This window comes from Microtus pennsylvanicus, chromosome X (assembly GCF_037038515.1).
Source record: "Microtus pennsylvanicus isolate mMicPen1 chromosome X, mMicPen1.hap1, whole genome shotgun sequence".
Taxonomy (NCBI): Eukaryota; Metazoa; Chordata; class Mammalia; order Rodentia; family Cricetidae; genus Microtus; species Microtus pennsylvanicus.
Window position 1 is genome coordinate 141,680,371 of NC_134601.1, and position 26,655 is coordinate 141,707,025.

The 26,655-nt window shown below is 40.1% G+C and overlaps 1 protein-coding gene across 2 annotated transcripts; it reads right to left on the bottom strand.

The window, feature by feature from the left end:
- Positions 1 to 316: 316 nt before the first annotated feature.
- Fundc1 (FUN14 domain containing 1) lies at positions 317 to 23,752 on the bottom strand. Of its 2 annotated transcripts, none has more exons than XM_075957866.1 (5): positions 23,549 to 23,752; positions 22,719 to 22,875; positions 19,150 to 19,225; positions 1,640 to 1,768; positions 317 to 1,003 (listed from the first exon to the last, which is right to left on the bottom strand). In XM_075957866.1, exons 1-5 carry the CDS (start codon positions 23,574 to 23,576, stop codon positions 926 to 928), a joined length of 468 nt encoding a protein of 155 aa, XP_075813981.1. In that variant the 5' UTR covers positions 23,577 to 23,752; the 3' UTR covers positions 317 to 925. The 2 variants fall into 2 exon arrangements, with proteins under 2 accessions (XP_075813981.1, XP_075813980.1); XM_075957865.1 differs by lacking the exon at positions 23,549 to 23,752 and adding an exon at positions 23,151 to 23,320.
- Positions 23,753 to 26,655: the final 2,903 nt, after the last annotated feature.

The following is a 26,655-nucleotide window of genomic DNA, read 5'->3' on the forward strand; positions in this document are numbered from 1 at the left end:
TATAATTTTATAACTACACAGAAAATCACAGTTCTTTAGACAAAAAGTCATATTACACTATTACACATTTTAAAGTAATCTGTACATTTTGGTGAAGAGGCCAAAATTATGATTAGGATTTTTAGAAATAAAAAATTAGATGCATTTGAAGTTCATAAAATGTATCAATGACCCAAATAATAACATCCTCCTAAGTTAGTTCTCTCTAGGCTATCAAAGATAAATAAATCAAACAAAAACAAAAAACTAGAACATATAAGGAAACATTTAAAAAACTGTAGATATGAGAGAAGGAAAAAGTGTTTTAGGCATGTAGTATTTCTTTACAAAAGCCTTTAATGTAAAACATACTACATAAGCAAAGTAAGAAACATGAGGAAAAAAAGATTGATACATCAGAAGAGTTTAATAACTTAATAATTCTATTGTTTCTACAGCCTTCCACAAAGGGGTAATACAATTCTTCAGTTTATTGCAAACACATTTTTTAAAAGTCAGCCATAATATTGAAGCTGTAAGACATTTTTTTAAACATTATTGGCACTATACAGTAAAGCACAAAGAACTTTTAAAATAAAACAGGGTAATATTTTATCAGACAGTACACATAATAGCTTTATTTCTGTCTCCATATATCCAATGACAATATTCATAGACTAGCTTCTAAACAAATGTAAATTAAAAAAATTGGCAAAAGCCATAATTTGTTCAAGAATACTATTATTACATACCATACAGGTTGTCTTACAGCAGCTACTAGCTTGTCAAGCTTCAAGTGGCAAAAGCTAAGCTGTTGCATTTGCAATTGTCTAGCTGGTTGTTCCTTTCTCTGGAGATTCTGGGGTCATGTGCCATTGAGAGATCGCCCTGCTGCCACCAATTCTCTCCTCACTGTTGGATCCACTAAGATAGAACTTTCGAGTCCTTAAGATGCAAGGCCTAGCAAAAAGCCTCCCACAAAGCCACTGGATATCACAATGTTCTGCTTGATAAATTCTGTTGCCTAAAAATCAAAATGTCAATAAAAATACTCTTAATTATGCTACAAAATAGATGAAGCTTGAAATATTACACTGAATTGAAATAAGATAGACAACAAAAGGACAAATGCACAATTCTACTTATGACCATTCCACCTGTGAGTCTCAAAGGAGAATGGAGGACTAAGGGGAGGGCAAACTTGGGAAAAAAGTATTTAATAAAATCAATTTTTAAATTTTGCAAATGGATAGAGGTAATGACTGTACAGGAGCATGAATGTACATGTCTCTGATTGTATACTTAAGCACGGTAAACTTTATCATATATTTAACAACAATAAAAATGTACACATTTTAAAAAATACTCTTAATTATTGAATTCAAGATAAATAACATTCTCAATTATTTTCTTTTGTTGTTTTTGCTTGTTTTTCTTTCTTGAAATGGAGTTTTACTCTATAGCTCAGGCTGACAGGCTGGTTTATAATTCATGACAATCCTCCTTACCCAGTCTCCCAAGTGCTGGGAGATGATCCACCACACCTATCTAAAACATCATTAAAACAATGCAATCCTCAGTCATAATTTGTACTGAAACCTATTACCAAAAACAAAACAACAAAAAAAAAAACAGAAAGCAAAATTGCTCATTGTCTTACTTCTTCAATTATATTGTTGATTTCGGGTGCTGCTTTATTTGCTCGTTTCTTAATCTGTCTTTTTGCTTTGTTAACATCTTTTTCAACTCTCTTCCAGTCAATCTGCACATAGCCACTGTGACTGGCAACCTGTAAACATGCAATAAAAATGACTGTCAAATCCCAGAAGTAGAAGGTCAATTAGATTTACAGGAATTCACAGAGCTTCTACGTAAGAAACTGTTACTGAGTTACCAATTTACTCATTCAAGAGGCACTGAACAAAGACTTAAAGACTCCACTCCTCTTAGGAGTGCTCCTAAAAGTATATATAGTATGTGCTGGGAAAGATTCAAAAAGCTGTATTATAACTATAATAGCTGCTTTTATCCTACCTTTTAGAATAGAAATCAGCTAAAAGTATAGATTATCTGAAGTATGACTAAAAAAGTACCCTTTAATTAAACAGATGTGAAATAGTAGGCAATCAGTTGACATGTCATTAAAGAAATATAAAATAGCCTGATAAAGGATCTTCACTAGCTCTGAATCTACTTAAGAAGAAAATGTGGGGAAAAGGGAACTTCCATTCACTCTTGGGACTACAAGTCGATGTCACCTTTCTAGAAATCAGTGTGGAGAATTCTGAAAAAAGCTAAAAATAACTCTACCAAATGCCCCAGCTATAACATCCCTTGGCATATGCCCATAGTACTTGACATCCTACTCCACAGACACTTGCTCAGCTATCAATGTTCATTGCTTCTCTATTCACAACAGCTGGCAAATAGAAACAGGCTAAAGTCCTACAACTGACAAATGGATAATGAAATGTGATATATATATATATACACACACACACACACACATACTATGGATACTATTCCACTACAAAAAAAAATGAAAATAGGGCTGGAGAGATGATCAGTGGTTTAGAGCCCTGACTGCTCTTCCAGAGGACCCAGATTCAACTCCCAGCACCCACATGGCAGCTCACTACTGTCTGTAACTCCAGTTCCAGGGGACTCAATGCTCTCATACAGACATGCCTAGAGGCAAAGCACCAATGTACATAAAATAAAAATAAACTCCTGCATTCAAGAGAGCTTTTTAAACAAAAGAAAAGAAAATTGAAATAATCTGCAGGTAAAAGGATGGAACTAGAAAATATTTTCTTGAATGAGGTAACCAGACCCAGAAAGACAAGCACTGCATGTTCTCTGTCACCTGGGGCTCCTAGGTCCAAATCTTCAGATGTGAGTATATAACCTGGGGTAACCACAGAAATTAGAAAAAAAGGGGGGACTACAGGCATGGGATATGCTAGAAATTGGAATAGTATAATACAAATGATATGAAAGGGAAAAATGGACCATGAGGCTTAACTGGCAAGGGGGGAGGTATTATGGAATAGTCTTTTTGTACACTGTAAAGATTTTTCTTTACCAAGGTGCCTTCTGATTGGTTTAATAAAAGAGCTGAAAGACCAATAGCTAGGCACAAAGAGATTAGGCTGGAGACTCAAACTAAGAGGGTGCTAGAAAGAAGGGTGGAGTCATGGGAGTCTGAGGAGTCAGGGGAGAAAGCATGAGACGCAGAGCAGGCAGAATGGGGGAGGTACACAGTGAGGTAAACAAACCCCAGATTACCTCACACAGCACACAGATGAATAAAAATGGGTTAATTTAAATTATAACACCTAGCTAAAAACAAGTCTAAGCTGTCAGATGAATATTTGTAATTAAGTCTCTGTGGTTATTTAGGAGCTGGCTGCTGAGACACAGAAAACTTCTGCCCACAGGGAGGGAGGTCAGTACAGAACAAGAGGCATGAGGATAGGGAAAAATAGCACTATAGATGTTTGAAAAAGCCATAAGGAATCATATTACTTTTTATTTACTAAAAATTACGTATAATGCACATATATATATATAAACACATATATGTACCCCCACAGACACAAAGTTATGCCACTTGGGCTGACAGCCCTACCCTAGGAGCCACTGACTGTTAAACAAAAAAATTCCAGTACTAGACATGAAAAATGTTATCTTGAGTTGGTCAGGGGAGTCCAAGAGACTCCCAAAATAATATATGCTATTGCTATTGCCTTTGGCTGTCCCCCAGAGATTGAAAGTATGTATTGATGAACACAACATTCACTTTAAACAAAGGACTTCGAGGATCCAAATTATGTCTAATCTGAAGTCTCCTCCCTGAGGACTCTAACTCTCATAGTAACAGAAATGTACTATACAAAATGCCAAGGGAGGAAAACAATCAATATTCCTACCCGTCCATTATGCCTATGAACCATAACAATGACCAGACTGAGAAGATATTCTTAAAGGTAAAAAAAGTGACACTCATATCTTGGTAGTAACCAACAACTATCTATTTGGACTTAAGGCTTCCACAGCTGAGGGAAAGTACACCTGGTACTTACTGGAAGCCTAGCCAACCACCAGAACTAGTGAGATCATGGATCTTAGAGGGGTACCTACTACTGCTACTTTCCTTAATAAGCACAATTCTTAACTTTGCATTCTAAATACTTATTTTGATAGCCAGATAAGTGCAGCTTTTAACCCTCATCAAAGCACCTTTGCTTTGCAATAGATGGATATTACAGAATACCACCCAGACTTGACAGATAAATCTATATCAAAACTCTTGCACATAAGGCTCTGGGAACATCTCAGAATAAAAGAAAAGAGTCTAAGAGTCAGAAGACCAGGAAGTTTGCTGTGAGATCTTGTCACCTAGAAAGAGCAGAGAAATTTCACCAATATGGCTGCTTGAAGAGGACCTAAACAATGACAACACCAACAGACATGCGGAGCCCCACCCCTAGACAAAGAATTACAGGCAACTCTGAAATGTGAAGAATTAGTCAACCCCAGGGAAGAGTCTCTAATTGGTTATCCAGTTTCAAATTGCCATCCCTGAAACTACATACAGCACTAAATGACAAGGCAGGTTGCACTTCTATATGAATGCATTTATACATATATGCAACAATAACGAAGAAAAGGAGGCCATGAATTTTGAGAGAGCAGTATACAAAGAGAGTTGGTGGTAGGAAAAGGAAGAGGAGTAATGATGTAATTATATTTTAATTAAAAAACTTTATAGTAACTCTTTTCCATAATAAATTTCATACTATAAGTCCTTTTTATAAAACTACAGCTAAATGCTTATTCATCTTAAGAACCCTAATATGAAGTTACTGGGCCACTGAAAAATTGGAAGAACCACAGCAAGATATAACCAGAATAATTAAAATATAAATATAAATAAGCATATAAGTAAATAATTGAACTATATATACTATTATAAATCACTATCAATCTCACGCATTCTTTGTAGGTTTTTAACTATATATAAAATATTTGAAATAACAAAAATATCTGATTTCATTTAAAGAGTCTGACTGGAATCTTAGGATTTATTTTCTCTATGATTAACTCCACATCGGAATTTATCTGCAGTTCTTCTTATACTCACTTACCGGCTATCCCATCAGACTCCAGCCTCAGAAAGAGAGGTGATCAAATTGAATGGCATATGAAAACTTTTCTGTTAAAACCTGATACAGTGATTTGGATATCATAGGCACAGCAGTGACAATGAACTTCAGAGCAAGTTTTTTCTATATGAAAGTTAAAGATATGCCTGAGTAATTAAACTTGTTGATTACTTTGAAGCTTTTGTAGTATTTAACCTTAGGTTGAATTTCAACATTTTTTTCTTACTGAAATAAGAAAAATTTCATCCATGTACATGGCTTTGGTTGTTGGTTAGAATGGCCAAAAGACTATCCATGTTACCACACACTGGCAACCCATAATTCAACTTTCATTTTCAAGATTTACCAATATAAGTTACAAATTTTAAAAGATTAATAAGTATCATAAATTACATTGTTGATAAAATAACAACAACAACAAAAAAAAAAACCTTAAATTCACTCTCGGAGGTGACTACTTATCTACTTCAAGCCCACAACTAAAAATTAGAGGCCATCTAATCAGACAGATAAAATAAATTCTCACAAATACAATTCTATGTATAAATTTTAAAAAATGTAGCTGCTACCAAAGTCAGTAAATCCAGTTAATTTGAGAAAAAGATTTTATAGACACTCCATTTTGAAGTAAAGTATCATATAGTTACAGTGGTTAAGAAATCTTGAGATACAAAAGACATAAATGTCTCTCTAAGTTCCCCTCTTCCAATACCTCCAAGCAATTCAAGCCTTTCTCTGTACTCTCCACACCACAGGTACACATCCAGCTTGGCCTTGACCAGATGATTAAATTTGTTTGCCACTATCTATCTCTTCCAGTGAACTGTGAATCTCTGTGTCCCTAGTCACAAATGATGTCATGCAAAAAGACTAATGAGAAACACTGAATGAATGATGATTAAGACAATGAATAAATACTAAATCTCCAAAGTTGCATTAACCAACCTGATTCAAAGAATACCTTAACAAAGTAACTGGGCCAGATTAACCCAAAGGGTCCTATCATGTTTATCAGTGGGAGGATGGTTTCCATCTGACATGGATATAACTCACTACCACTGAAGCAATTTCCTTAAGAAGTTCATGACTATCGCCCTTATAGAGAGACCTAGTCAAACTGAAGGGGAATAGTCTGAACGGAGCAGTACACTGCAGTACAATGATCAAGGATAAATCATCTGCTCCCAGTGAGATTCAAGTACATCTAACCTAACAGGCAAGTGCATCCTCAGAATTGACCATACAGGACCCACTTTAGTCCTATTTACTTTTATCTATGTAATTATAAAGAAATTCATACCAGCAGACTAGAGAAGAGGTGGTGCAATGATGACCACTTTTTGAACTATATTTGATGTTTCTACAACATTTCAATATTTAATGAAATTAGGTAAAAAGGCTTTGTTAGAATAAAAATTTCCCAGTTAAAAATAAGGAGCTGATGGTACATCTCAGTAGTAGAGTGCTTGTCTGACATGTAGGAAGGACATCTGGGTTAGATCCCCAGAACCACAATAATAAAACAATAATGAAAAGTTAAAAATAGCATCAAGTTTTCAGATAAAGATTCACTGCTGCTTGAAGTTGTAAGGAGGTAGATGGGGCTTCCTATTTGTGAGTCTCACCATTAGTAAGTGATCAAGCAGAAACACAGAGATCCACATTCAGTGAGAAATCCTGCCTCAGAAAAGAAGGGGCACATCAACCTCAGGCAGCAAAGACATGGGCAAGTGAACCTCCACACATAAATACAGCAAATACACATACATGCCCACAATAAAAATATGAGTTAATAAAGGAATAAATGAATAACATGAACACTGATGGTCAGAGAGGATAATGCACAATTGAAAGAGCTTCCCATGGCTGAATCTATAACAATTTGATCAAGAAAATGGTACTTGGAGGCCTGATCTCTCGGCCCCAGGAGAACCAGCGTTGGGGTGAGTTTCTGGCCCGCGGCGCCAGCCAGGGACGGGGATCTCGGGGGTCCCTTGGCCTCCTGTCTTTCTTGGGCTCTCTGCAGGACCTCTATTCCCTGGTTACTGCCTCCTTCTTCCTGGCCCACCCAGCTTCCGTCCAGAGCCCTCCCCACTTGGCCCCCCCCTGTCCTCTTTTGGCGCGTGGCATTGGGAGCTGGGTCCCAGTCCTCGGGGCGCCCGGGCGGGCTGCACTTCCTTTGTTTCTGTGGCCTGCCTGCACCAAGGAGGGTAGGCGCTTTGTTTGCGAGCTGCCCAACCAGCACGGAGGCCTGATCTCTCGGCCCCGCGGCGCCAGCCAGGGACGGGGATCTCGAGGGTCCCTTGGCCTCCTGTCTTTCTTGGGCTCTCTGCAGGACCTCTATTCCCGGGTTACTGCCTCTTTCTTCCTGGCCCACCCAGCTTCTGTCCAGAGCCCTCCCCACTTGGCCCCCCCCCCCCCGCCCTCTTTTGGCGCGTGGCATTGGGAGCTGGGTCCCAGTCCTCGGGGCGCCCGGGCGGGCTCCACTTCCTTTGTTTCTGTGGCCTGCCTGCAACAAGGAGGGTAGGCGCTTTGTTTGCGAGCTGCCCAACCAGCACGGAGGCCTGATCTCTCGGCCCCAGGAGAACCAGCGTTGGGGTGAGTTTCTGGCCCGCGGTGCCAGCCAGGGACAGGGATCTCGGGGGTCCCTTGGCCTCCTGTCTTTCTTGGGCTCTCTGCAGGACCTCTATTCCCTGGGTACTGCCTCTTTCTTCCTGGCACACCCAGCTTCCGTCCAGAGCCCCCCCCACTTCGGCCCCCCCCCCCCCGCCCTCTTTTGCGTCCAGGCGGGCTGCAGTTCCTTTGTTTCTGTGGCCTGCCTGCACCCAGCAGGGTAGGCGCTTTGTCTGCGAGCTGCCCAACCAGCACGGAGGCCTGATCTCCCGGCCCCAGGAGAACCAGCATTGGGGAGAATCAGCATTGGGACGAGCCAGGGTTGGGCACGGAGACCTGATCCCTTGGTGCCAGGAGAGCCAACATTGGGGAGGCCGCGTTGGGTAGGCAAGGAGACCTGATCTGGTAAAAGAAGATCCATAAGGGAGTATTTGGAAGAAGAGATGGGCAGACGCCAAGGCAAGAATTCGCCCAACAAACTGAAAAGCAACATGAAGCCACCAGAAACCAGCGACCTCACAACGGAAGGACATGAACACCTTAATCAAGAAGGAGAAAAGATTGACTTCGTGAAAGTGATTGACGCCCTTAAACAGCATGTAAAAAACGCCCTTATAGAAATGGATGAGAAATATAACAGAAAGTTTGAAGAATTGAATAAATCAGTGAATGATACCCTAGAAAACCAAGGAAAAACAATCAAACAGATAATGGAAACAGTTCAAGACTTGAAAACTGAAATAGAGGCAAAGAAGAAAACACAAACAGAGGGCCGGCTGGACATGGAAAATCTAGGAAAACGAATAGAGACTACAGAAACAAGCATAACCAGCAGAATACAAGAGATAGAAGAAAGACTCTCAGATTCTGAAGATACCATAGAGAAAATAAACACTATGATCAAAGAAAACAGCAAGTCCAACAAACTCTCATCACAAAACATTCAGGAAATATGGGACACAATAAAAAGACCAAACCTAAGAATAATAAGAGTAGAAGAAGGAGAAGAAGTGCAGCTCAATGGTCCAGAAAATATATTTAATAAAATTATAGAAGAAAACTTTCCCAACCTAAAGAAAGATATTCCTATGAAGGTGCAAGAAGCATACAGAACACCAAATAGGCTGGATCAAAAAAAAAACATCCCCTCGCCATATAATTATCAAAACACAAAGCATTCAGAATAAGGAAAAAATATTAAGAGCGGCAAAGGAAAAAGGCCAAATTACTTACAAAGGTAAACCTATCAGACTTACACCAAACTTTTCCATGGAAACCATGAAAGCCAGAAGGTCCTGGATAGATGTACTGCAGAAACTGAGAGACCATGGATGCAAGCCCAGATTACTATACCCAGCCAAGCTTTCGTTCACTATAAATGGAGAAAATAAAATTTTCCAGGATAAAAACAAATTCAAACAATATGCAGCCACAAATCCAGCCTTACAGAAAGTAATAGAAGGAAAATCACTAACCAAGGAGTCCAATAATGACCACAATAACTCAGGCATCTAGAGACCCTTCATCAACACAAACCAAAGAAGGGATACATACAAACTCTACAACTAAAAAAAAATGACCGGAGTTAACAACCACTGGTCATTAATATCACTTAATGTCAATGGTCTCAACTCACCTATAAAAAGGCACAGGCTAAGAGATTGGATACGAAAACAGGATCCAACATTCTGCTGTTTACAAGAAACACACCTCAACCACAAAGACAGGCACCTACTCAGAGTAAAGGGTTGGGAAAAGGCCTATCAAGCAAATGGACCTAAGAAACAAGCAGGTGTGGCCATACTAATCTCTAACAAAGTTGACTTCAAACTTAAATCAATCAGAAGAGATGGAGAGGGGCATTTTATATTCATAACAGGAACAGTTCATCAGGATGAAGTCTCAATCCTGAACATCTATGCCCCTAATATAAAAGCACCCACGTACATAAAAGAAACATTGCTAAAATTCAAGGCAGCCATCAAACCGCACACACTAATAGTAGGAGACTTCAACACTCCTCTCTCGCCAATGGACAGGTCAATCAGACAGAAACCTAGCAGAGAAATAAGACAATTAATGGAGGTAATGAAACAAATGGACTTAACAGACATCTATAGAACATTCCACCCAAATAGGAAAGAATACACCTTCTTCTCTGCAGCTCATGGAACCTTCTCGAAAATTGACCACATACTCGGTAGCAAAGCTAACTTACATAGTTACAAAAAAATATTAGTAACCACCTGCGTCTTATCAGATCACCATGGATTAAAGTTAGAATTCAACAACAATGCTACCCCCAGAAAGCCTACAAACTCATGGAAACTGAACAGTCAACTACTGAACCATACATGGATTAAGGAAGAAATAAAGAAAGAAATTAAAGTCTTCCTTGAATTCAATGAAAATAAAGAAACAACATACTCAAACTTATGGGACACTATGAAAGCAGTGCTAAGAGGAAAGTTCATCGCACTAAGTGCCCACTTAAAGAAAACAGAGAAAGCACATATTGAAGACTTAACAGCCCACCTGAAAGCTCTAGAAAAAAAAAGAAGCAGACTCACCTAGGAGGAGTAGAAGATTGGAAATAATCAAACTGAGGGCTGAAATCAACAAAATAGAAACACAGAAAACAATACAAAGAATCAATGAAACAAAAAGCTGGTTCCTGGAGAAAATCAACAAGATTGATAAACCCCTATCCAAACTAATCAAACGGCAGAGAGAGAACACGCAAATTAATAAGATCAGGAATGAAAAGGGGGACATAACCACAAACACAGAGGAAATTCAGAGAGTCATTAGATCTTACTACAAAAGCCTGTATGCCACTAAACTGGAAAATGTAAAAGAAATGGACACTTTTTTAGATAAATACCATTTACCAAAATTAAACCAGGACCAGGTGAACAATCTAAACAGACCTGTAAGTCGCGAAGAATTAGAAGCTGTTATCAAAAACCTCCCTACCAAAAAAAGCCCAGGGCCAGATGGTTTCAATGCGGAATTCTACCAGAACTTCCAAGAAGACCTAATTCCTATACTCCTCAATGTATTCCACAATATAGAAACAGAAGGGTCATTACCAAATTCCTTTTATGAAGCTACAGTTACTCTGATACCAAAACCACACAAAGACTCAACCAGGAAAGAGAATTACAGGCCGATCTCACTCATGAATATCGACGCAAAAATCCTCAACAAAATACTGGCAAACCGAATCCAAGAACACATCCGAAAAATTATCCATTATGATCAAGTAGGCTTCATTCCTGAGATGCAGGGCTGGTTCAACATACGAAAATCTAACAATGTAATCCAGCATATAAATAAACTGAAAGAAAAAAACCATATGATCATTTCATTAGATGCTGAAAAAGCATTTGACAAAATTCAGCATCCATTTATGTTAAAAGTCTTGGAGAGATTAGGGATACAAGGGTCATACCTAAATATAATAAAAGCTATATACAGCAAGCCGACAGCTAACATCAAATTAAACGGAGAGAAACTCAAAGCCATCCCGCTTAACTCAGGAACACGACAAGGCTGTCCACTTTCGCCATACCTCTTCAATATAGTGCTGGAAGTTCTAGCAATAGCAATAAGACAACATAATGGGATCAAGGGGATTCGAATTGGAAAGGAAGAAGTTAAACTTTCGTTATTCGCAGATGATATGATAGTGTACATAAGCGACCCCCAAAACTTCACCAAAGAACTTTTACAGCTGATAAACAGCTTTAGTAATGTGGCAGGATACAAGATCAACTCCAAAAAATCAGTTGCCCTCTTATACACAAAGGATATGGAAGCAGAGAGAGAAATCAGAGAAGCTTCTCCATTCACGATAGCCACAAACAGCATAAAATATCTTGGGGTAAATCTAACCAAGGAAGTGAAAGATCTATTTGACAAGAACTTTAAGGCATTGAAGAAAGAAATTGAGGAGGATACCAAAAAATGGATGGACATCCCTTGCTCTTGGATTGGGAGGATCAACATAGTAAAAATGGCAATTCTACCAAAGGCAATTTATAGATTCAATGCAATCCCCATCAAGATCCCATCAAAATTCGTCACAGATCTGGAGAGGACAATAATCAACTTTATATGGAAAAACAAAAAACCCAGGATAGCCAAAACAATCCTATACAATAAAGGATCTTCTGGAGGCATTACCATCCCTGACTTCAAACTCTATTACAGAGCTACAGTAATGAAAACAGGGTGGTACTGGCATAAAAACAGAGAAGTCGACCAATGGAATCGTATAGAAGACCCGGATTTTAACCCACAAACCTATGAACACCTCATTTTCGATAAAGGAGCTAAAAGTATACAATGGAAGAAAGAAAGCATCTTCAACAAATGGTGCTGGCACAACTGGATATCAACCTGTAGAAGAATGAAAATAGACCCATATCTATCACCGTGCACAAAACTCAAGTCCAAATGGATTAAAGACCTCATTATCAGCCTGAAAACACTGAACCTGATAGAAGAGAAAGTGGGAAATACCCTACAACAGATGGGCACAGGTGATCGCTTCTTAGGTATAACCCCAGAAGCACAGGCATTAAGGGCAACATTGAATAAATGGGACCTACTAAAACTGAGAAGCTTCTGTAAAGCAAAGGACACTGTCACTAAGAAACAAAGGGAACCTACTGACTGGGAGAAGATCTTCACCAACCCCGCAACAGACAAAGGTCTGATCTCCAAAATATATAGAGAACTCAAGAAAATAGACTTTAAAATGCTAATTAACCCAATTAAAAAATGGGGCACTGAACTGAACAGAGAATTCTCAACAGAAGAACTTCAAATGGCCAAAAGATACTTAAGGTCGTGCTCAATTTCCTTAGCAATCAGGGAAATGCAAATCAAAACAACTTTGAGATACCATCTTACACCTGTCAGAATGGCTAAAGTCAAAAACAACAAGGATAGCCTTTGCTGGAGAGGCTGTGGAGGAAGGGGTACCCTCATCCATTGCTGGTGGGAATGCAATCTTGTGCAACCACTGTGGAAGTCAGTGTTTCGGTTTCTCAGGAAATTCGGGATCAACCTACCCCTGGACCCAGCAATACCACTCTTGGGAATTTACCCAAGAGATGCTCTATCACATGTCAAAAGCATTTGTTCAACTATGTTCATAGCAGTATTATTTGTAATAGCCAGAACCTGGAAACAACCTAGATGCCCTTCAATGGAAGATTGGATGAAGAAAGTATGGAATATATACACACTAGAGTACTACGCTGCGGTAAAAAACAATGACTTCTCGAATTTTGCATGCAAATGGATGGAAATAGAAAACACTATCCTGAGTGAGGTATCCCAGACCCAAAAAGAAGAACATGGGATGTACTCACTCATAATTGTTTTCTAGCCATAAATAGGGGGTCACAGAATCTACAATTGGCGAACCTAAAGAAGCTAAGTAAGAAGGTGAACAGAAGGAAAAACATCGTTATCTTCTTGGATAAGGGAAGTAGACAAAATTGCCGGGGAGAAAAGTGGGATCTTGGGGGTGGGGTGGGAAGGGGGTAAGGGGAGATGGAGAGAGAAAAGGTAGAAGGGAAGGAGGGGGGACTTGGGGCAATAGGAGGATCGGGATGAAGGAAGGTTGGATAGGGGAGCACGGAACCACAATCCTTAGTTAAGGGACCCACTTTAGGGTGGGCAGGAGAATTGACCCTAGAGGGGCTCCCAGGTGCCCAAGCTGAGGTCCCCAGTTAGTTCCTTGGGCAGCTGAGGATAGGGAACCTGAAATGACCCCATCCTAGCGCAATACTGACGAATATCTTGCATATCATCTTAGAACTTTCATCTGGCGAGGGATGGAGATAGAGACAGAGACCCACACTGGAGCACTGGACTGAGCTCCCAAGGTCCCAATGAGGAGCAGAAGGAGGGAGAACATGAGCAAAGAAGTCGGGACCACGAGGGGTGCACCCACCCACTGAGACAGTGGAGCTGATCTACTGGGAGCTCACCAAGGCCAGCTGGGCTATTACCAAAAAAAGCATGGGATAAAACTGAACTCTCTGATCATGACGAACAATGAGGGCTGATGAGAAGCCAAGGACAATGGCACGGGGTTTTGATCCTACTTCATGTTCGGGCTTTGTGGGAGCCTAGCCAGTTTGGATGTTCACCTTCCTAGATATGGACGGAGGGGGGAGGACCTAGGACTTACCACAGGGCAGGGAACCCTGACTGCTCTTTGGACTGGAGAGAGAGGGGGAGAGGAGTGGGGGGAAGGGGAGAGGGGTGGGAGGAGGGGGAGAAGAGTGGGAGGAGGGGGAGAAGAGTGGGAGGAGGGGGAGGGAAAGGGGAGGCTGGGAGGAGGTGGAAATTTGTTTTTTTTTTCTTTATTCTTCTTTTATCAATAAAAAAATGTTAAAAAAAAAAGAAAATGGTACTTAAATTTTAATCCAAAATATAAAATAAAAAGCTAAGTTCATACTGGTATAATTTAATAAAAATTAATAAATAAAGAAGAGACAAGTCTCCAAATTTTTTTTTCTTTCTGAGACAAGGTTTCACCATGTTGCCTAGGCTAGCCTTCGATTCCTGGGATCAAATAATCCTGCTGCCTCAGCTTCCCTAATAGTTGGAACTATGCAGGCTATACTACTATCCCTGACTAGAAACTTTTAAAAGTAACTTATGTAGACACTTGTCCTCAGTGAGGTCACTCCTACTCCTCCAGTGTGGGATGCCCTAGTGATTTCCTTCTAAGAATACAGACTGGAAAGAAAGGAAATTGGTATGTACTTTCATAAAGGGATAGTGGAAATACAATAAATATATACTTACTAGAAGCACTTGACAATCAAAAGGCTTCAACATGTTTGCTTTGTGTTAGAGGAACGTGAAAAATGAAAACAAATGGTTAATTAAAGATCTGGGATGTAGCTCAGTGGCACGCAGGAGGCCCTGGCTTCAATCTCCAGTACTGCAAATAGAGAGCTATCACTGCAGTGTTATCTGGAACACTGAAAAACTAGACTGATAAACAGTTTGTTCAGATGCTAAGAACTTCATGCATGACAGATTATTTGAACCAACACTCTAGACCTAGAGCTTATAAAATCAGTTACTTCAAACTAGCACCTAGCAATTAAAACAATTTTCAGCCCCTGCCACTTTTAAGAACATTTTATTTTCACTTCAAATCACAGATGGGGTGATAGGATCAAATTTCATATAAAGACAGTCTACCTCCTCAATCTCTTTAAATAACTATAAATAGCTCAGAGGAATTAAAAATATAAGCACAGGCTAGGGCTACATGTAGCTCAGTGGTAGAATGCCTGCCTACTATGCATGAGAACCAAGTTCAATCCTCAGTACCAATAAATTAATAAATAGAAATAAGCAGAAATGAAAAACTCAGCTAGGAGATAAGGTGAAGATATCTCCCAGAAAATAAACCAAAAAAAAAAAAGACAGAACTAAAAAAATCAGAAAGATAGGCTATAAAAATTAGACAGCCAGTCCAGAAGATCCATATCACAGGAAATACAGGGGCAGGGCAGCAATAAAAAAAACATAGAACAGGAACTTGTTTGCTAATATCAATAAAATTTCTGAACTGAAAGGGACCACAGTGGATAAAAACAGGCCCACAGCAAGAACTAGCAATGTCACAAATCAGAACACTGGGGACACACACACACACACTAAAATCTTCTAAGCATTTACTAGGACATGGGAGAAGGGAGGTATGCATACAAATGGTCAGGTATTAGAACTGTTTTAGACTTTTAACAGCAGCACTGAATTTGGAAGACAATGTAGCAATATCTACACTGAGCTTAACTATTACTCAAATGTGAGATTCAATGAAATTTTCAGACATTCAAAATCTCAAAAATTATACCATCCATGCTTATTTTCTCCACAAGTTACTTGATGTGTGGTTTGAATAGGTATGGCCTCCAAAGACTCTTGTGTTTGGATGCTTGGCCCATAGGGAGTGGGACTATTAGGAGGTGTGGCCCTGCTGGAGTAGGTGTGGCCTCGTTGGAGGTGTGGGGGATTTGAGGTCTCAAATGATCAAGCTATGCTCAGTAACACAGCTCACTTCCTGTTGCCTGTGGATCAAGAAATAGAAGTCTCAGCCCCTTCTCCAGCACCATGTCTGCCTGCATGCTGCCATGCTTCTCACCATGATTATAATGGAGTAAATCTCTAAAACTGTCAGCCACCACCTCAATTAAATGTTTTCCTTTATAAAAGTTGCTGCAGTCATGGTGTCCCTTCACAGCAATACTTGAAGATATAATAATGGGAAGATGTGTCCCTTGAAAATAGGAAACAAAACAATACGAGACAGGAAACAACCCAAGACAGAGCACAGGAAAACATTCAGAACGGTACTGAAAGGAAAATCCCGGGAAACAGGCATATGCTAGGCCTAGAAAACAAGCAGGACAAAGGAGCCTGGGACAGCCCTCTCCAGAAGACTAACCTGGCTGCCTAATGCATATTCCCAGGAGAGATTTAGATAACAAGAATACATCAAAAGAAGAAAAAAAAACAACTTTCTTACTGTAAATAAGAGCCCAAACCTTCCTAAACTGTATTTTTGTGCTTTTTCTATTTTATAAAGACTATTTAGTTTTTCATTCTGGTTTATTTGCTTTTTTATTTGCCTGTTTGTTTTCTAAAGAGAAAAAGGTTTGGAGTTGTATGGATGACATGGATGAGGAGGTATGGAGTATCAATAAAAATCATGAATTCAAGTAGCTCACTTAACCCACAGTTACTTAATCATACACAATTATGAGATAATACTCAAGATGGGCCCAGAGGGCATGGGGGGGTCAGAAAGCATTCAGGTGTTTAATTTAGGTGAGGTGGGGCTAGAATGGAACAACTCAAAAACTAACAACAAATATTCCATAATGTGAAAACAAGTGAACACCTGCTAGTAATAGATCAAAACACTGCTCAATCAACAGTGGAAAGGAGGCTCTGTGAAAAGTTAAGATCGTTGCTTCAAAGGAGGGGAAAATCAGGGTAGAAGGAGGCAGAGAATTAATCTGCAACAAGCACTATACAAGTATCTGTTCCCTATATACAAGCACATATAACTTTTAAAAAGCTGAAATACTCATACATCAATGTCTACTTTAACTTAAGCAGGGGGAGTGGAGAACTCTGTAATTGGTTACGATTCATTAGTTGGAAATAATACTGTGCTCAGACCTGCTCTGATGTCTATTTTAAGAAGGCAATGTGAGAAATACCTACTGAAAAACATTTAATATTGTTAGTAGAAAAGCTTTAAGTCCTAACCCAAACTGATACTTATCATTAATGATAAGCAAAGGTTATGAAATATGGAGTCAGGCCTAAGAATGTGAGGCAATTAGCTTAAAAGCCTTTTCTTTCTCTAGCTTCTCTTTCAGGTTCCTCCTACTGCCTTTTCAAGGCTAATTGTATCTGGGGTGAAAGCAGTTTGATGCAGACAGGACCTGTGCCCTTCGGACTTCAAGACTTCAAAAATCCCAGGCTTGGAAAAGCAGGAAGTAGCAATGATAAAATGTGGGCTTGAACAGTGACTACCAAATGTATTTAAATGGACTAAAAGGCGCAGAATAGATGAAAACGAACACACAATTCAATTCTGTTAACAGTTTTAGTATATTCTGTTTCAGTCTAGTTCCCTTTGCATTGAAAAAAAATGACAACTCGGTTTTCAAATTACCGATAGACTTAAATATGCCCTTGATTCTATACACACGCAAGTCAAAATCAGCTTAAATAAAATTATCTTCCATGTAAACACTAATGTATACCCAAAAGACCAAATTAGAAATTAATCACATCCTTTTACCTACACCACAAGAAATAGCACTCTTAATATTGTTATTAATAGAGAATATATCCTTAAAACAGTTGGCTAGTGCACTACTTAAATTAGTGCATAATTCACATAAGTTCTATCTCTTTGCACTGAAGGTGACTACTCCATTGGTTGTTACAGGATCAATGGATTAGGTACTACAGTCAGATTTTCGTTGCTACAAACAGCAATCATTTCTTAAATCTGGTATAACCGCCAGTTCTCTTTATCTTTAAAACTGTTGCTAACACTCATTCCAAAAGATTTTCAATTATGAGATTTACTATAGTCGATCTTCTTCAGGAAACGATATTTTGAGGAAAAGACATACCAATCAGACATGAATGGTAGACAATATCCTCAAAACATTCTCTAATAGCAAAGCATTTTTAACCCCTAAAAGAGGATGAACAAAATTAAAATTTTAATCCACCTATCTCAGAAATAGGATTATGGATAGGATTATGGGTATTTTTAAACTTTATTTTCTACTTTCTGCATCTTCCTTTTTTTCTTTCTTTTCTCTTCTTTTCCCCCTAAAGTATATAACTAGCTAAGTAGGCCAAGGCTGGCCTGATCTCTAGATCCTTCTGTCTTAGCCTCTCAGCCTCTTGAGTGCTGCAATTTCAGGCCTATACTGTTAGGAATCAGTCCCCCTCCACTCTCAGGCTACCTTCAGCAACTCAGGGCCAGCAGTCCCTTCATCACCAGCTACCAAATACAACACATGCACCCTTAAAATGTCCCAGCCATCACAGACAGCTCTCCCATTCTCTGTATGGCTCTATTTCTCTCCCCTGCCCCCCCTCTCCCCTCCAAGGGATACTTTCACCCCACCCCAAAAAATCTCTTGCCTGAGATCTGTTATGTGGTGTAATCTCTGTGGCATTCCATTTCTTGGCCCCAATCCATCCACCAAGGTACTCTTCCACAGAAACCCTACTATATAGCATCACACCTGGCTCTAATTCTTCGGTTTTTAAAAGTGTTAGAAAAATGTTAATAGTTGCTCAGCTTTTGACAGAACTAGGCATTAGTTTATGAAAAATACAATGAATGCACAGTGTGATCTATAAACCAAATGTGGTTGTACACATCCATAATCCCAGTTTACCTGTAAAATTCAAAGGTTCAACTACTAAACTACAGCCCCAGATGTTTGGTTTGGTTTGGTCTGGTTTGAAGATGAAGTCTTGCTTTGGACTTGTAGTCCTCCTCCCTCATTCTTTTGAGTAGCTGGATTATGGATGTGTGCAACCACACCTAGTTCAAAGCTATCTTCTTAATAGTTGATACCTCATCATGCTGTGCATATATTCAAAAATCTAGAAATATTTAGTTTGTTTTCTTTATGACAGATGCAAGCTTTTAAAACTCATTATAATTTTTCCATAAACTAATGCCTAAAAGAAAAATTCTACCTTCTATTGAAATGAACAGGAATTAAAAGAGCTAACATTCTCTGTTCCCATGGGCTACCTATATATGCAGAAGCAAGTACATAGAGGTCTAACATACCTGTAGGAGAAGAAAGCCACCACCTACGGCAGTTGCTGCAAGTTTTCCAACCTTCTGGAATAAAAATCCTGCACACCTTTAATGACAGAAATAACAAAAGACAAGAACAATAAGTGATACACTAAATTTCTACATTTTATTGCTTTCCTAATAAAAGCTTAATGTGTTCCCATCTCATCTCTTTTGATAATGTCCTTTGCCTGCTCAGAAACTTTCAGTGTTTTCCTGCAGTCATACAGGGTAGTTAAAAATGCACACTCTATTCTAAAATGTCTGAGATTTGCTGCAAAATGAGTAAAGGAGAGAAGAGGGAGACTTAAAAGGAAAATAAATACAGCAGCTACTGAAACCAGTTGTGAGTAATGAGTTCATTATACTCCTTCTACATTTGTTTATATAAGATAAAATTTCCCACAGTAAGTCATTTCCTTGTTTTGCTTCATGTGGTCAAGGTGTTCCATACATCTGGCCAACATGTACTCTACTTAAACCAGCTCCAACCCAGTTAGTTTCAAATGCATCATCATCTTTATTTGAGCTATTAATCTTTCCAATTCTACAGATTCCTGCCTAGCTCTGCCTAGGAAAAGCTTTCCTGTCTTTTGTGTCATTTCACACCCTATATCGCCCACATTTCTCATACTATTGATTTTCTTGATTAAGTTTGTTTTATCTCATCTAACTGTGGAGTGTCACCCTATACCTCTGGAGTGAACTCACATTCCCCTCAATATTCCAGATTCAAATTGCACAAACAAATTCCAGAATTCTAACCCTAGCCTTGTACACTGAATTTGTGTGTCCCTCAAATTACTGTCCTTCATGAGATTTTACTAGGAAATAAGTTAACTGTTAATGTAATTAAGTAAGATGAAGTTATACTGGAACACAGTAGGTCCTTACTTCAATTTGAGTCATGGCACAGGGACACAAACACAGTCAAAACAACTGCTACTAAGATTCCAATTTCTGTTATGGTACCATTCTCCATTGCCACTTCACATTCATTTCAGATTTCTTCATGTTTTTTAACTCAAAGTTTTCTAAACCCCATCTCTAAAATTGTTTTTTCCTTTCTACCCTTTTGTTAATTTTTTGCTGTCCTTGTGGGTGTGTGTGTGTCTGAATATTCACACACAGAGATGTCCAAGTACAATGTCCATGAGTTGAGTCTCTCTACCATGTGAATCCTATGGTCCTATGGATAGAATTCAGGTGATCAAGCTTGGCATCAAGCCTACTTGCTGAGCCATCTTGCCAGCCCTCCTTTCCACTCTTAAGAGCATCATTGCCTTGGTAATTTAATGTTGGAATTCCATAACCATGCTTCTAGACCATACTCTAACAACACCAGAATCAGTCTTAAAGGCCTCCAGATTTCCTAGCAACCACCTATTCTTACACTAGGTTTCACTTCTTATGACTGGACAGGCACCAAAGCTATAGAGAAACAACAACAACAACAACAACAAAAAAAACCTACAGCTACCCACTTACACTTAAATATAATCTCCTCAGGTTATCCTTCATGTCTCAAATAGGTATGATGTGTTAAGTTAGGTTTATGCCTATTAACTGCTCCTCTTTTATACCACAAACACACTAATGTTATATTCTAAGAGTATTTCAAAACTTTACTACATTGAATCTACACTACAATCCAAGTCATTACAGCAAATCACCTATGTAACTGCCGATGTCCATCAGAGGTAGAGTGCTTACCTACTATATGCAAGGCCCTGAATTTACCCCCAGACTAGATAAAAACAAGAAACAAGCCACCTATATATCAGTGTCCTATTACACAGTTCAGGCCATAGGATGATGGCTCAGTAGATAAAAGCACTTGCCACCAAGCCTGAAGACCCAAGTTTGATCCTCAAAACCCACATGATAGAGAGATTTGATTCCTATAAGCTGTCCTCTGACCACCACACATGTACTGGGTCATATCTGTGCCCCACATACAATGTCAAATACAGATCAATGTCAAAACAAAACACAAACTCTTACATAGCTCCTGGATTGAATACCTGGTAGATACAAATAAGTCAATGTATGTGTTATCGTTATCAAGAATGTCTTTCTCATACAGGAGTCGGTAACAAAGGCTCAGAAAAAGAAGCAGGAAGTCTCCACACTATCCCAAGGTGGATGTTCCCCAAGCTGTGTACCACTGCTAAAAAGCATCACTAAGACAACCGTAACTTCTGCTCTGCCTTTAGGTTTTTCAAGAAAAGCCAGCAATTATGGACTTTTTTCCCCCTTTGGTTGCCTTTTAAAGTCAGGGTTTCTCTGTAGCTTTAAAGCTTGTCCTGGAACTAGCTCTTGTAGACGAGGCAGGCCTCGAACTCACAGAGATCCACCTGCCTCTGCCTCCTGAGTACTGGGATTAAAGGTGTGCACCGCCACTGTCCGGCTGAGCCTTCTTATCAGGTTTGGTCTACAAGAAGAAAATGTGCAGTAGTCTTATAATTCTATTTCTCAATTATTTTTAAAATATCTTTTAACATCAAGCTTTTAGCCATGCATCTAACCAATCACCTCTGGCACCAAATTATGAATTGATTTAAGGGAGACAGAGGTGTTTTCATCCTACAGTGAATTATCTGAATTATCGGAGTGACCAAGGCCCTCAGCAGAAATTTCTGTTATAACTGCGGGATCTTTCAATAAAACAGTATTAATATTGTGCCTGTGTGCCATGGAATATTCACAAGAGTTGGCTTTGGTTGTTTTAAATTATAAAAGGGCCTTTACAAGAAGGCAAAGGGAGCATCATTATTCCAAGTTATATGTAAAACACACATGAAGAAATATCATTTACCCATGCCATGTGGAAGTATGTATTTTAATTAACACAAGCTAAGTTTACTTTAGAATGTAAAGGAAAAATGCTTACAATTTAAGCAGTATCACTTCAAAAGAGAGTCATCAACATTTTTGTTGAACTGGTTCTGCCCTTTACTATCTGGTTAATCTTTCATTCCAAAAATAACAAAATTAAAGTACATTTATAGGCGGGTTATCATGTGATCTGAATTGTTGCCCAGGTAATGGTTATTAACTACTCCTTATTGTACTGCACATTATTGCAGAAAAAGTAATCAGTCCATAACTCTAACACAGAAGCAATGTTGTCAGATCTTCAAAGCACTACCAGAATCTGAACTAGCACACAAAATAAAATCCGCTGCATCATCATGAATAATTTTTGCTAAGCATTAATGCTTCTATGTACAGAGCTGCTAATCCTAGAGGCCAGTTCTGCAATGGGATTTCTCATAGGTTTTTCCAATGGTTAGCACTAAACAGCAAGTAACAATTTACTTAAAATTGACTTGCTAGATTTGGAAATTTGATAATGAATCAAAGGAAGGGTAACAGGGGAAGAGTGGAACTATGGTGAGCCTGGGACAGAGGGAAATCACCAAAATCCAGCAAGGAGTGTCTGAAGGTTGATCTACCTAGTTACATCAGGGGAAAGCCCCAAAGGTGTGCTTGACAGGCCCATTTACAAAAGGGCAATAGCTAGGTTCCCACAGAAATTGAATGAAAAAGGTTCTCACCAGCCAGTCACACCACCCATTACAATCTGGGTAGCTACTGAGTATTTTTCTACCATAGGTCCCGAGCTGTGGCCAAATACTCGATTCCACCAGTGGTGTCTTCTTGCATACTCAGTTAAATCCAACACTTCATAAGACTCGTCATCGCTTTCATAGTCTTTAAAAAACACAAAATGAAAAATATCGAATCAATCTATACTCAGAAACCTCTCAAACTGTTTTAATAAAACCTGAGACAACTCACTGTCATGTCTGGCCTACAACTAAAAATGGCCACATGGAAACGAATGAACAAGATTAACTCAATCCCCGAGACTAGGACCTCAGGAGTAAAGAGCATAGCAATACCATCATCCCCCCAGTTCCTTTACAAAGACACAGGGACGCGCAGGCAGGGGCCAGTGAGTTACAAAGCAGTGAGTGGTTACTCGCCCAGTGAGAATAAGGTCAGAGCAGGGTCCATTTCCGTCGTGGGAAAATAGGAGAGAGGGCATGTTCATCCCCTGAAAGAACAGGTCAGGAATCCAGCCACGGAAATGACAGAACTGAAACGCAACCAACAATCAACCCTCCTAACCCCCTACTGTAGTAAAATGGAGAAGGGCTAGAGGTGGGGGCAGGGCAGGATCCGGCCTTGGTAGGTGTTAGGGGAGCCTGGTGAGTTCCGCGAAGAGGGGAAGGAGACGTTTGGTTTGGAGGGGGGTTGCTCAAAGAGGCTATGTGGCCACCAAGCCCCAGAAACACTGGAGGGGAAGGGAGAAGCACCGTAGGAGCCAGGTCGAGAGCTGTGGGCCGCGTCCCAGTGACTACTTCGGGCCCTGGCTGCTCACCTTGGGGAGGGGGGTTCCGGGACGCCATGATACCGCCGGCGGCCAGTTCGGGGTGGTCCCCGCCCGCCCTCCTCTCCCAAACACTTTAAAGGGCGCTCTAGACCGAGGTGGAAGTCTATGGTCTCTCTTTTTCCTCAGCCTCCTCCTCCAGACAGTCTTGTCACCGCCCACTCTTCTCAGCACAGCCCCTTCAGCACTTTGTGCGCAGCCGCAAGACTCAGGGTTAGGGGCGGATTAGTTGGGTCCCCGCCCTACGAGGGCTTCTGGGAAATGTAGTCCAATGCTCTGCTCCTGGACTTCCCCCAACCCCTCTAGAGTTTACCCGAGAAAATTTCCTTATTCTCTTTTTAAAGCTGAAGGAATAGATGGAGGAATGGCTCTGGGTAATGAACAGGACAACCATTTTGGTGTCAGCAGACTGTCCTTCACCAGCATTTAGTCAGAATTCTCCTCTGAAGCTGTCTTTCTGATTAGATTGCCTCCTTAGGTCCTATCTTTAGCCTCCAGTGGTTGCAAGAATCTTGTTGACTTTAACAGAAATTTCATCCCTGCTCTTCGCTTGATAGCTAATAACCCAGATCTTTCTTCAGTAACGCTTTTAAATTAGATTAGCAATAAACACCCCTGCACTGATTGTTGTGCCCAGATGACGACCCCCAGAGACAGACCACCAGAGAGGCCCAGACTACAATAAGCAAGGTTTAATCAGAATAGTACAAACATGTTTGGAACTCATCTCCATTCCCGTTACAGCGAGATAGAGAGAGGAGTTGTATCTCCTCTGTGGGGTAAGCTTTTAAAGGCATAACTACAAAGAGAATCTTTGAAGCTGCTTTGGCATGGGTACAAGCACTTTTGCTCCCTCCCATTCTGTTAAGTCAGCTTTCTCCTTGTTCTTAGAGCAAGGCCACTGGTCTTGAGTTAGGCCAACTTTATCAGCCTGTACCAGGTAGTTGGCTGGGCTGAGCTAAGTCACCTTGTGCTTAGAAACTCCTGGGTGGGAGAGGGGAAGGCCACTATCTTCCTGGGAGAACATTCTGCTAGGAAATTTCTTCTCGCCCCTTTGAGAATAAGGGGTGAGGTTTCCACACTGATGCCTCCTCTTGGTAGGATTCCACACCTTGACCCGCTCACTCAGATTATGTGCTATAAATATCCAGCATTTTTCTGTATTCCAAATCGAAATGGGCCCATTACCCATTTTAAGAAGTGTCAAGATAATTTTAAAAAGTTGTTTTATTGTTGTTGGGTTTTGTTTTTGTTTTGTTTTTTTGTTTTTTGTTTGTTTGTTTTTTTTTTTTTTGGTTTTTCGAGACAGGGTTTCCTGTGTAACAGTCCTAGCTGTCCTGGAACTAGATCTTGTAGACCGGGCTGGCCTTGAACTCACCAGTGATTCACCTGCCTCTGCCTCCGGAGTGCTAGGATTAAAGGCGTGCACCACCAGTGCCCAGCAGTAAAAAAAAAAAAAAAAAAAATGTGTTTTAAGCACTATACAAGAATTCCTGGTTTCAAGTCACATATTCCACAAACTTCTAAGGGCTCAGCAAGATACAGAAGTTTCTTTTAGTAACCTGTTGTTAGGAAGTATAGGACCACTCTGAGGGAATTGTTTGAGAGTCAAGAAGACATAACTCTTTAACTTGTATTTTTGTTTGTTTGTTTGGTTATTTTAAGCAACGTCTCACATAACCTAGGATTCTCTGCAACTCCCTGTGTAGACCAGGCTGGACTGGTACTTGCACAGATCCATCTCCCTTTGTCTCCCCAGCACTGGGATTAAAGCATTCATCACCAAGTTGGCTTATTGGTTTTTACATATGTCCTCACTGTGTAGCCCAGGCTGGTCTCCAATGCTGGATTCCTGTGTCTTGCTCTCAAGTGCTGTGATTACAGACATTCACCATCATGTTGAGATTTTTTAAATCATTATTATTTAAATCTGACATACGGATAAAGGCAAGGTTTTTTATCACAACTGTTTATGGAATTCTATAGAATGTAAAAACATATTGGGTACCAAACAGCTAATCCACGTCCACATAAATTAGCACCAAACTTATTTAAAACATGAATTCTATCTGAATTAGCTGTATAGGTAAACCGAATAGCCTGTTTTGTATTCACATTAGTGGAAAGTTAAGATATTCTGGTGTAAAGTAATAATTCAAGAATATTAACTTTGCCTGAGAAAGCAAGCGCCAGGGAAGCGGGAGCAGATTGAATCCAGGGACATTGGCAGACCAGGACTGAGCCAGAAACCTGGGCCAAAGAAGACCTGAGACAGCGAACTCCACCAGGAAAAGGTACAGGGCAGCTACTGCTGAGGTAGTAAGCCAGAGCCAGAAAGTGAACCTGGGCTGGGACCCCTGTGGGTCTGAGCCTGAGTCTGGGACATCCGAGGAACTAGGCCTGAGCCAGGACCTCTGTGGGTCTGGCTGTTGGTCTGGGATATCAAAGGAAATAGGCAGGAAACAGAAACTTCTGCGGGTCTGAGCATGAGTCTAGGACCACTGAGGGAGTAAGCCTCAGCCAGGTTTTTTTGTGGGTTTGGGCACACCCGAGCCTGGGAACTCCAAGGGAGTAAACTGCAGGATCAACTCCAAGCCAGGGACTTCTGCAGGAGGGGATCCAGACCAAGATTTACAGAAACAGGTCAAAGGCTCTGACCTAGGATAGAGCAGGCCTGAGACAGCAAACTCCAAGGGAATGGAGCAAAGCCCAGGAAGGCTGAATGACCTCCAGGAGCAAGGAGTGACCAAAGGGGTAAATAGAACCGTGACACTGACTATAACAGAAGAAACAACTATTTGAGCCTTGGATTCACTGGCACCTAGAAGATTAATCAACAGAATCCCAGACAGCCCCAACCACACCTATTAGAGGAAAAGATGAGTAGAAAAGGTAAGATCACACGCTACACCACACAGAACAACACAACACCAGTAAAACCTAAAGGTCCTACAACATCAAGACTTGAACAACCAAATATAGATGAAGCAGAAGATAATGACCTAAAAATAACTTCAGGAGAATGTTTGAAGCCTTTAAAGAGGAAATGAGAAATTTAGTCTAAGAAATGGAGAAAAAGACAAACAAAAATTGGAAGA